General features: G+C 40.6%; 1 protein-coding gene across 1 annotated transcript; it reads right to left on the bottom strand.

Annotated features, from left to right (window-relative positions):
- Positions 1-1,220: 1,220 nt before the first annotated feature.
- On the bottom strand, positions 1,221-7,084 carry LOC133956655 (cytochrome c oxidase subunit 4 isoform 2, mitochondrial). Its single transcript, XM_062391889.1, has 5 exons — positions 6,925-7,084; positions 4,994-5,087; positions 3,502-3,666; positions 2,266-2,397; positions 1,221-1,588 (listed from the first exon to the last, which is right to left on the bottom strand). The coding sequence occupies exons 2-5, from the start codon at positions 5,085-5,087 to the stop codon at positions 1,455-1,457; spliced, it is 525 nt and encodes a 174-aa protein (XP_062247873.1). The 5' UTR covers positions 6,925-7,084; the 3' UTR covers positions 1,221-1,454.
- Between the last annotated feature and the right edge of the window lie 4,922 nt (positions 7,085-12,006).

Genomic DNA, 12,006 nt, shown 5'->3' with positions numbered 1-12,006 from the left:
GAGTGCCGAGTCAAAATCGTTTCAGATCCATCTTTGGCGACATGCAGGAGACTCAAGCTGGTATAAATAAGGGAAGCAACAAGGCAAAGTTACAGTAAAGGCACAGTTCAAAATGAACAGCTTTGCAACTGCTGTCTTTATCTCCTGAACCAGCTGTGAATGCAACCAAGAGAAGCGAACACAAAGTATGTCACCTACATCCTAAACATTGTTTCCTGTACGCATTGGAGAATTGTCCACAATTGAGACAATGCATCGGGGAAATTTATGCTTTTCTAAGGAGAAAGGAGTATGCTTTGGTTTCCTACGCATAGAGCAGATGAGCAAGGATTGCAATAAGTGCACATCTTGCAAAGTTTGTAACCAAAGTCATCCCAGTGTTCTTCACATTGAGAAAAGGAAAAGAAGCAAAGGCGAAGATCAGCCAAAAGAGCTGTTGGTGAGAGGCACACCTGTCTCTGCTTGTGCTCATACAGGGGCCGGGGGCAGTAACGGAATCCTTTCGATCTTACATGTTAATGTTATGTGTACAAAGGGAAACAAAATAATTCATACTTATGCATTTCTGGATCCAGGAAGTACAGACACTTTCTGCTCTGAAAGTCTAATGGCAAGGCTGAACATCAAAGGAAAAATAACAAAGGTTAATCTACATATAATGGGTCACAGTACTACTGTTCCAAGTTGTATTGTCAAAGGCTTGGAAATACCTGAAATTGCTGATGAGCAGTTTTTTTAGCTTCCTCCCAGTGTTGACAAACAATATCATTACAGAAGAAGAGCTGTTTAAGTGGTCTTTGCTTTCAAGACACCCAATGTATACATACAACTTTCATGAGGCTAAACATCGTGGCAGTGCACTGAAAACTGAAAGATGAAATTTTCCAAAGAGAATATTCCAACTGAACAGTCAGCTTCTGCAAGGACCTAGCTGAAAAGTATTTTTAGGAGTTTTTACATGGTTCAGGCAGGAACCAGTGACAAACATGGCTTATGTGCAATCAATGTTCCTTTTGCTTTATAAATTATAACTCAACTCTATTTATCTATACTGTCTGCTTTATGTTCCTGCCCTTAGTTACACTCATACAAGTCCATCATAATTCTACTCCTGTACTTGAGTAAATGTACTTAGTTACTTTTCAACTTTGGTGAAATGCAATATTTGTAAGGACCCTCCAGCTGAGCGTATACAATGTAATAAAAGACAGGGACAGAGACACTATTAGAAAACTTTATTATTGTTAGGCTGCACCTGGACGGACACAGTTGTCACCATGATAGAAAGCTGCAGGGGACGGAGGGGAGGCGGCAGACTGACAGCCAGAAGTGGCATGGAGTACAATCATATGCTGGTTAGGGCATGTGCTGTCTTACTAGTGGTTTTGGGTTCTGGAGTGACAGGTCCAAACACTGCACCACCTCAGCCATAGTCCCACCGTCTTTCTCTCGCTCTACTTCCACTGGCCCTTCTCATAGTCCCACTTGGCGGCGAAGCCCTCGATCGGGTTGACCCTCATGTCCAACATCCTCTTGTACTGTTTGGCCTGCCAGTCGGCATCAAAGGTCCTGGGGGCAGGAGGGTAGACTGGAGGGAAAGAGAGATACATAACAGACGAGTGCAGTGATGCTCCTTTCAGAGATGCTACTCTGCTAACAATAATAAAGCCTGCAGTCCAGGGGTTTATCCTAGGGTGGGGGCACTAGCTCCAACTGAAATCTGATTGGCCCCTAAAGTGCCCACTATCCTGTCCGTAGTAAAAATACCAACAACACTAACAATGAATGACTTGCATTTTTATTTCTAAGCTTTTTGGAAGAACTCAATGTGCTTGAACAGGAACACCTTTCGAAGCTATAGAGATAACAGTATACCAGGAATTACCTAAATGATTACCTTACTGAATCAGGAATTTTGCATTGATGTTGGACATATAATTGGCCCCTCTGTGTAAATTGTTTCTCCTTTATAGCCTCTGTTTTAGAAAAGTCAGAGATCTGCCACTGATCTTTTTAGATCTGGCACCCCAAGGGCCCTTGTAAAGTATGTGTGCTTGATGCTCAAAAGGTACAGAACTGTCACTGATGTTGTCACCTAAAGTTATACTTTCCTACAAATTCCAAATATCTGCTGAGAGAAATGTCTGCATAAGGTGATGCACAGCTGCACTGAGTGTGGGTGATGTAACTTCTTGTCATGTCACTGCAGATTTAAAAGGGATTGGTTTGTCCTGTCAGAGTTATAAAGGCAGATTTGTTGTTTACCGTAGGCTTTCTGCCACCAAACTATCAGGCCAGTGAAGCCAATTAGGATGAAGATGCCCCCCAAGACGGACTTCCACTCTGCTGACCGCTGCTTTATCTCGGGGAAGGTCTGGGAGAACATCAGCCGGTACACTGCAGGAGGTCAGAGAGGAGACGACAGGCAGGTGAACAGAGTCAGAAATCCGACACGACAGGTTGTGATGAAGTTGAATAATTTGCTCCTGGTCATGATCCCAAACTTGCCCATTTGCAGCCATTTGTCACATATTGATTGTCAAAAGAAAGTTTTCAAATGTTTTAGGTAAATAAGTGATAATAAATGATAAATAATAAATGAAGAAAAGATTAAAAACAAGAGTATAAATCTACATTTGTATAATTCAACTCTTCATTACAGTCCTCATTTATTTTCTCATGACCCTGAATTCATCTTGTGACTGTATTACTGATATGTTTGCACTGATGCATCAATAGAAATTTAAATGATGTGAAATAGTAAATCAGATTTGTCAAAGAGGCGATAATTGAAACTATTGGTTTAACTATTTAAAAAAGGAATCATGACTTTGTGCACCAAACTTCATGCTGAAAACTACAACTGTCAGATAAATGTAGTGGAGAATAAAAAGTAACAGTTCTGAAATAAATACTGGAAATACTCAAGGACAGTACAAGTACCTCAGAATTGTTCTTACATTAAGATCAGTACTCGAGTAATTGTACTTGGTTACGTTCCAACACCATTGATCAGTTATAAGCTCCATTTATGTGCGTTATGCAGAATAATCCTTAACTAGAATAGATATAGCATCTGAAAAAAAAATGAATGAGCAATAAGTACTTTGAGTATCAAAAGTAAAGATTTCCCACTATAAAGAAAAACATTTACTCAATGAGAGATGTATTATTGTATATCATTGATTATTGTTACTGAGGCATTTACATGTAACTTATAGTATTCTAAGTAGATAATATACCAATGGGCACATTTATGTAGAGGAGTTAATGGCACAGTATGATTAAATACTCTGAAATGTACGTCTAAAGTTGTATGAAATTAATATACAAGCACATAGCAGTACAGTACAAGTACCACTTTGTACTGCTAATTTCCCTGTGCTTTTAAATGACTGTTGATCTTGTATATTGACAGTGTTGACATCAGGGGTGTATTGAAGCTTGTTGTGTGTGTCCTGTACTGAGTACTGCCTCCGCGTCCGGGAGTTAAGGACCTACAGGCAACCTTCTCCTCTTTGGACAGTTGGCTCCAGGGACCTTGCTCCTTCTTCTTCAGGCTCTGGTCGCCAGCCGTCAGTGTGTCCTTGTAGGGTCTGTCAGGCAGAGGAATGTCCACACGGTCCCAGTACAAGGGCTGAGACATGTCCGTGGTCTCTGCCACGTCTGCAGGGACAGAGGCACAGACAGAGGACTCACTCTTTGTAATCAAATGCTGCAACAATGCAGCAGTTGAGAGAAAGTGGTGATCACTTTTTCTCATGATAAAAGCCTCAAAGACTGTGAGGCCACTAGGGTACTGCAGCGCCATCTGCTGGTTTGCTAGACAGAAAACTCCTTTACTAGTCTTTATACACTGTGTCTTTATCTACAGTCTATATATGGTTCTGGCACATAATCAGTTTTCATACATAAATCAAATTACAAAATTTATTTTGTCATTTTGTTGCTTATCTAAATTAATTCATTTGAACAAATTCAGCAAACACTGATAACTTCGAGTTAACATCTTTGTGCAGGTGTTACACCAAAATCGATGAGCCCTCAGGTTCTGTGACCTACTTACAATGTTGATTTATTCACTTTACATGTACACGCAGCAGCTGTTAGACGTAATGGCACTTCATTAGACTTGAGGGGAGGTCAAAAACTATAACAGTTGTGATTTAAATGGACCCAAACCTGTGACCGATGTTCAGCCATGGAAAGTCAACACGTTTTCTTTAATACAATTGTGTGGTACATTAGACGACCGTATCCATATCCTGTTACTTTATACTTTCACTTCACATTGATATGTGCATTTTACTCCATTGCATTGTGTCCCAGATTCAGTCACTAGTTTTGTTTCAGATTTAGATGATATCTGCTCAAATGCATTATGTTGATTAAAAGTTTAAATAAATTAAGACTTTATTGATTATCAGGCCACAGTAATACAGGATAATGTATCTGTTTATTATTGCAATAAAGATGGTTATCCAATAGTGTAATTGTTTTGAAATGATCCAATCTGGCTGGCCAGGTCTATCTATGTAGAGAAATGCAGGTTGTTTTAAAATCTAAATTCATTTTGAAACAACACACAAAAAGCAGCGTGATCCCCTCACATGATCCTCTCTAGTCTATGTCTATTTTTATACCAAAGACTAGCGACACCAGTTTTAGTTGTTGTGACGAACAATGTGTGGGTCCATGGGTCTGAATGTGAGAGTGAATGGATGTTTGTCTGTATTCGTCTCACCGGTGATAGAATGGTGACCTGTCCAGATCATAGATCATAGACTCTATCCAGACCAATACCTTTTAATTGTACACAGTGGTATAGCTTGAGGAAGAGTACTTTCTCTGATGTTAAAACTGGACACCAACTGGACGACAGTTTATCTTAATCAAAAATGTTCTATTACCACCACCTACTGACTTTCTACACAAGGAGAATGAACGCTTCTACTTCAGAGGCGGATGTGAAAGACCAGAGATGTAGTGGTACCGTGGCTCGCCATCCTCGCGCTGGTGGTGCTGAAGGCTGCAGTGGCGCGCCTGGCCAGGAGGCTTCCCACGCGCCCTGCTGTCAGGTGGAGCATCTGAAAACAGGTGAACAGGGACAGCGACTCATTTACTCCAGACGTCATTAGCACAGATATCCTTCTGACTAACCGCTCAAAGTGTTAGTCCAATGATCAGCAGTTATCATCTTGTTCGATAAATCAATCAATTATCTGAGTGACAATAGCTCACCTTCAGAAATTCTTAAAGAAGCCATTTAAGAGTGATTCACAGGGATGATCTACTTTTAAATGTCAATGATTGAATGATTTTTTACTTTTTAACAAGAATAAAGAAAACATCTTCAGACAATAAACCTACATTTGATATTTTTATAACTAGGTTATCAAATGTATCGGATGACACTAATGCTGCCTTTATGATTATGCTGAAAATCATTTTAGAAAGTGTATATGAAAGAATTCACCCTACTCCATCCTAATCTATAGGCCGGGCGATCATGACGTGTGAAGGGGAAGGCGGTGATGGCAGATACTGTCATTGACCTCAGCCTCAATCTCAATAGAAGCTTTATTTCTGCATTTGGTTTCCTTATGTTTATTTAGCCATAAATTACAAACAGTGACCCTGATTACAGTTGGATTTGTATTCTGGATGTTTGGCTGTGGGTCGGCCTCCCACTCTGCAGCATGTGGTGTAATATAGCACATTGGGGAAAAAGCGTCTCACAGGTCAAACCCAATTTTTTGGATGTTTTTTCACTATATTAATATGTAAAATGTATGGGTCCTGTTTCAAGCAAACCCCCAAAACAGTGCAAATGAAGGTGGAAGTGCTGGATTGTTCTATACTTACTATATTTTCCATTGTGTCTGTGACATGGTTAGTTTTTTTCATACAGAAGTTTTACACGAGTCCACATGTAATATAACTTCTGTTAAACAGTAAATTGTATTGTTTAGCAGGACAAGAGCACCTGAACAGTCTGGCAGCCTCATGATGTTTACAGTTAAATACATGATGTGATAATGTAACGAAGAAAGAACAAGTTCTTAAACTATTGCAGCTCAGAGATTCAGTCAAGTCCTCTGTCTGATGACACCTCACACATTAACATTCACTCCGAGACAAGCAACAGATCATATCAAAGTGTACAATAGCACACTGACTATACTCTGAAATATGAGGGTTGTTTATATTTAGTTACTAAGTATTAAGGAATCATGTTTAACTTATGTTTAAAGATTCAGATTCTCTCACATTGCTGTTGTCCTTTCACCTGTTCTTATGTGGCTTATCACACACACACACACACCCCCACACACACACACACAAACAGACACGCTTAAGCACGTAGAGTGAAAATGGCGGATATTGGCAGATATTCAAGTTGAGAGAGCACGCTGACCTTCTGAGAGGGACAAAGGAGAAAGACTTGAACTGTTTACTATTGAATGAAACAAGTGTTTAATTCTGTGGAACACAATATACAGCATGAAGAAATGTACTGGAGGGAGCACATTTTATGACCAAAATACTACGATTCATGTTTACTGTTTTAAGTGTTTTATTCTTGCACAGACGGACATTGCACAGAATAATGTGGAGATATTTTTATAACCATTCGTTAATGATCACGTTCTGGTATTAGAAAAGGAAAGCATCTGGTTTGACAAACTCTGTGCAGCAGTTCTTCAGATTCAGCTTCACAAACGGTCAACACTGCAGCACATTTGTGAACCTTGATCTGTGTCGTGCTTTAAGATCTTTTCTGCATGTCCGCCACTCTGTGTGTGGGGTTAAGTGAGGTAAGTGAAAAAGGGGGGGTCTCTCTGTCGTCCCCTCAACTGCTCCTTGCCAAACACCCTTTACAGTATAACCTGTTTGTTGGATTCAGCAGAGAGAGGTACTCACGGTGGTTGTTAGAGGGAAACAGCAGGATCAGAAGATGCAAACAGCACAAGAAGCACAATCTTGAGAGAAAAGGGCTGCACAGGACTTCTTTCCTGTTTTCGTCTCGGTTTTATCACCACATATCACCGAGCAGGAACCAACTGGTGGGTGGGATGGGAGGAATATAGAGGGAGAGGGAGGGAGCTCAGAAATGAGAGAGACCAAACCAGTGCAAGTAAACAATCTAACAAAGCATGTGATAGGACAGGCAGAGGCAGACGGATAGAGTGGGTTGAGTTTGGCTCACAGAGATACTTTCTTTTATTTCCGTATTCAAACGCTCCTCACTCTGCTCTAGCTCTCCTCGCTGCTCTCACTCAGACAAGATGACAGGGTCAAATTAAGTGAGGTTACAATAGGACAGACGGAGCTTAATATTTAAAGTAGGCTGAAAAAAGGCACAGAATGCACATGTGCAGGAGAAAGTGAAAGTGTCTTGTGGATTTAAAAGAGTAGATAGAAATGGACAGAACAAGGGAGAAGTTACCACATTTGACCCAAACTCCTGCACAAGTTAGGGTTGGCAACCGGCCACCTTTAGCTGTTGGCAAGGAGCCCAGCGGCTGGTGGACTGCGGGGGGGGGGTTGTGGTGTGAAAGCAGCAGATACGGAGGGAGAAGGGAAGGAGAGTCCCGGAGGTCAGATAAGGACAGACTTGTTCATAGTAGCCCCACGCTGCTCAGCTGTGTGCGTCTCCTGAAGCACTGACTTAAAATACAGGCGGGGGGAGAACGAAAATGTGCAATCAATCCTGTTCGATCAGCTTCATAGAGAGAAAACACGGTTCATTGTGCTTATTTTGGCTCAATTCTCTAACTATGTAGCATGACTCATTTTCAAACAAACCATAAACACATATTCTTTCAATCTTTCTGAAATGTATATATATATATATCACAATTTGGTCACATTGCCACGCCCCCACTGACTGCTATTCAATACGATGAACAGTTCACAAGGGTCACTGTTTTTGTTTCTCTCCAGTATTAAGCGTATGTTGTGCAGCCAGTCAGGTGCTTTGCTGCACTTTATGTTATTGTTCAATAATACTGTGTTTTATGAGAATACTAGATGTGGCTCATTAACTCTACCTGGGTTTTCAGTCTGTTTTCACCTCCCTCCACAAACACAGGCCAAAGCACATGGAGAAAGCCAGTGTCACTTGGCTGGAGGAAACATAACAAGTGTATTATCCTGTTATATAATCCCATTTATTTTACTTTATCTAACCCTAACCCAAGTGGTTGAAATGAACCAAGTGCATTTACTTCACCACTTTTCCATTTAATATAGTGTTGAAGAGCTTCGAATTCCCATTTAACACCAACACATCCCATTATTTTTCTACTCTCCCCCACTACATATATCTAAGAGCTATTTATTAAATGCTCTGCACTATCCAAATCTGAAATCAAAGATAATACCAATACAACAGCACATAAGCAAATCTGTATTCCTTTATTATATGGTAAATTGAACCTAATAATCTGACTCTATGTCCGTCTTAGAAATGAACCCATTGACCTGACTTTATAAATCTGTTATAACAAGAATGTCTTTCAGAAAAGCGCATAACTTTGCCAAGGCCCAACAGTCCCTTTAAAATATCAAACTGCACCAAATTTCACACACTCATAGAAATCTGTTCCCTAACTATGCCTGCTTATTTTCATCAAGATCCGTGAGCTATTCTCTGGGAATCAGTGATCCTGCAGCTAAATTGAATGGGTTCCACCAAGTTTCATGGTAATCCTTCAGCCAGTATTAAACCATGTTGTAATATCAAAATTAAATCTACCATTCTGACTCCATGATGGATACTTATAACAATAAACTAATTGTGCAGAAATAGATTTGATCACTTTATTAGCTGATACTGTGATTTACATTAACTAACAGCTGCTGACAAATCCAGCAGATGTGAACAATATTATCGTTCATTTGCAGTTTTCATCAGCTAGTTGTCAACCGTCTGTCTGATACTGGTCAGCAGAGGTGTCAAAAGTATTCCCATTCATTACTCAAGTAGAAGTATATAAACTAGGGTTTAAAAATACTTTTGTAGAAGATGAAGAATCAACTCAAGCTTTTTACTTAAGTAAAAGTGTAAAAGTACAGGTTTCAAAATTACTAAAAGTATAAAAGTAAAAATAATGTAAGGGGAATTTTTTAATGTAAATACATTATAGTACCATATGTGTACTAATGTGCATTAACATGCGTTTCGTGGAACACATAATAACTAGTTGCCAATAAGTAATGTAATCGTGCAAAAAGTCAAACTTCAGTGGAATGTTATCAATAACCTTTATTGGAAGAGACCTTGAGACCTTGGGGCTAAACCTGTATGTACAACAACTCTACTGATAGGCCTTGTTCAGCCGCAAAAGCAGCAGGTTCCTCAAGTTAATTGAGCCTATGCATGCTCTACCTGGCCTGAAGATGAGCCCTGCAACACTCAACAGTCTTTCACAGGCTGCTGAGGCCCTGAACTTTGATGGTTTAGTGAGGTCCTTGGATCGGCCCCGCCGGAGTCGGTAACGGCCCTGGCGGAGCGCCGAGAAGACGATCAAACTTGACTATCTAGAGGAATAGAAGTAAAAAGTCATCTGAAAAAGAAATACTCCAGTAAAGTATAGATATCCTAAATTTCTACTTAAGTAAGGTAACAAAGTATATGTACTTCGTTACTTGACACCTCTGCTGGTCAGGTTCATCAGCTCAACTCAAACAAAAGAGAAATCCTTTTTGGACCACAGCAGATCATACATCCTGTTATCACCTCACGCCTTGATTATCAATCTGTTCAAAACTCAGCAGCTAGGCTTTTGGAACTAAGACGTATGATCACATCATGCCTACTTTTTCATTTTTACTTTGGCTCCCAGTGTGTATTAGGATTGATTTTTAGATTTTATTGATTACTTTTATGACTCTTCATGGCCAGGCACCAGGTTGTATCTGTGATCTTTTTTTTTTTATCTTGTATTATTTTAACAATTTAGTCTCTGTTGTGTGGTGTTGAAGTGTTATTATTAGTATTACTAGAATATTTTTCAGTGCCCTTTTCACCATACAGATTTCCTGTCGGGAAGCAATACTGAAGAGGGCTGTAAGAGGAAACAAAAACAGTAAATAAACAACAATGTAATGAGCTGAAAGATGCTCAAACATCACTTCAAGCTGAGGGGAACTGCAGAATTTGCATGTTGCTCTACTGAAAACCAGTCATTTGATGCATTGTTAAAATATGAATTTGAGGCATGCTAAGAAAAACTTAAGGGCAGAACCTTTCTTGTAATTGACTATTCTATTTTTAATATGTTTATTCTGTAAAGTATGAGGATATATCTTGAAATGATTAATCTTCTATGCTGTTGGGTTGGAGAAGGCAATTACTGTAAGATGTCACACCTCAAAGCCTGCACTGGGGGGAAAGTGATTGGACGGACCCTTTTAAGATGAGTAAGTTGCTGGAACTGGAAATACCACAAAAGTCCACAAGAGAGCACCACTTCACAACCTTTTGAGGCAGAAGCAGCAGCTTGAAAATCACCGTGGACATAACACATTATAATGGACTCATTCAAAAACAAGACAGTTTTTCAGTTAAACGTTAAAACTGATGAAATCCAGATGTTTATCTTGATGAACTGGTCCAGGTTGTATTTCACTGGGGGGGGGGGGGGGGGGGGGGACATCTGCACCCGCTTTCAGGCTCTTAAAACTTGCCCCAAACCTGCAGAGTAATCACTAGCATGTAGGTTATTTTGTGTAAACTACAGGAGAATTAGAATCAGGACAGTGACCTCATTTTAAAGAATAATTGTAGTGGTCTGGTGGTCCTGCAGAAGAGTAACCGCTTGCACAATGATCAAGAGCATAGCTGCTTCAACAGTCATAAAAGTAAATCACCTTTTATTGGATAGATGAGAATGAATGAAACCGAAGCTCAAGCACTGTCAAATAGTTCCTGAGAGCACACTGCCTCTCCTGTTCTTCAACATGGATCTAATGGTTAACTCAGATGTGTCAGTGGTTCGCTCCCACTTCTTGTGAGAGCCATTGTCTGTCAATATCATCAGATTAGCCACATGCCGCCGAGCAGCCAGGTTTCCCTCTTGAGTTCTGGGAAAGCATGTGAAGCAGAGAAACACAAACACGGTGGCTCTGCAGCAGATTTTCCAGACATGCATCCAAAGCAACCTCACAGATGATTAAGTTATTGAAAAGTCAAGCTTCATTAAGTGCATCTATTTCTCCAGCAAGAAATGATTTGTGATGAAGCTACTCACTCGCTGACATTTAGCGAAGCCTTCTGTCAAAAGCAGCAGCAGCTGCCAGAACAATACAAACACAGTATGGCACGCGTCCTTGATTCATTTATGGAAATGAGGTTAGGACCTTGACGGTGCAAATAACCCCAGATCAACCCCCTTCTCCCCCACATTCACTTTGTCCTTTATCCCCAGTGGGGTTACACCCCATTTTGACCCACAGCCACCCTCTCCAGTCCCATTAGAATTGGAGATGTTTCGCCATCTCTCACGAGGAAACGTTTGTCGTTCGTCATCTGTCCTCTTCCCTTTGTTTAGTCACTCGCCCATCGTCTGTTTTCATAACAATTAAAGCTGCAGAAATGAGGACTGAAGGGGGGGGGGGGGTATCAGCACATAGTGTCAGTTTGGAGTTAACTGAACGACACACACTCACACACACACACACACACAAACTGATAGGCCCCCTTAATGGTCCTAACAGCAGATCTCTCGGTGTTCTTCTCAAACGTGTTTCGTGGCTGACATCCTGACAAAAGACGGACTCAGCCCCCCCCGCTCGCTCACAGTGACACTGACGCTTCTTTGCATTGTTGTCAGCTGAGGTGTCACTGAGGAAGCTCCGTCCCCTCCATTTGTCAAGATGTACACTTTGTCACATCGTTTTAATGAATTTAGTTCTGTTGTCCCTGCAGGAAAGTGATTCTGTGGCTGATTTGCTTCTTGAGAATTCCACTGCGCTTTAATCGCTCTGGCTCCTCTTTCA

This window comes from Platichthys flesus, chromosome 7 (assembly GCF_949316205.1).
Source record: "Platichthys flesus chromosome 7, fPlaFle2.1, whole genome shotgun sequence".
Taxonomy (NCBI): Eukaryota; Metazoa; Chordata; class Actinopteri; order Pleuronectiformes; family Pleuronectidae; genus Platichthys; species Platichthys flesus.
The sequence above is the reverse complement of the archived record's forward strand: the minus strand, read 5'-3'. Positions and strand labels throughout refer to the sequence as shown.

Coding starts and splice junctions, on each gene's coding strand:
- LOC133956655 (XM_062391889.1), bottom strand. CDS start 5,087: ATGCTCCACCTGACAGCAGGGCGCGTGGGAAGCCTCCTGGCCAGGCGC. Junction 2,398..3,501: donor CAAAGAGGAGAAGGTTGCCT/GTAGGTCCTTAA, acceptor GACCTCCTGCAG/TGTACCGGCTGATGTTCTCC. Junction 1,589..2,265: donor TTGGTGGCAGAAAGCCTACG/GTAAACAACAAA, acceptor CTTTCCCTCCAG/TCTACCCTCCTGCCCCCAGG.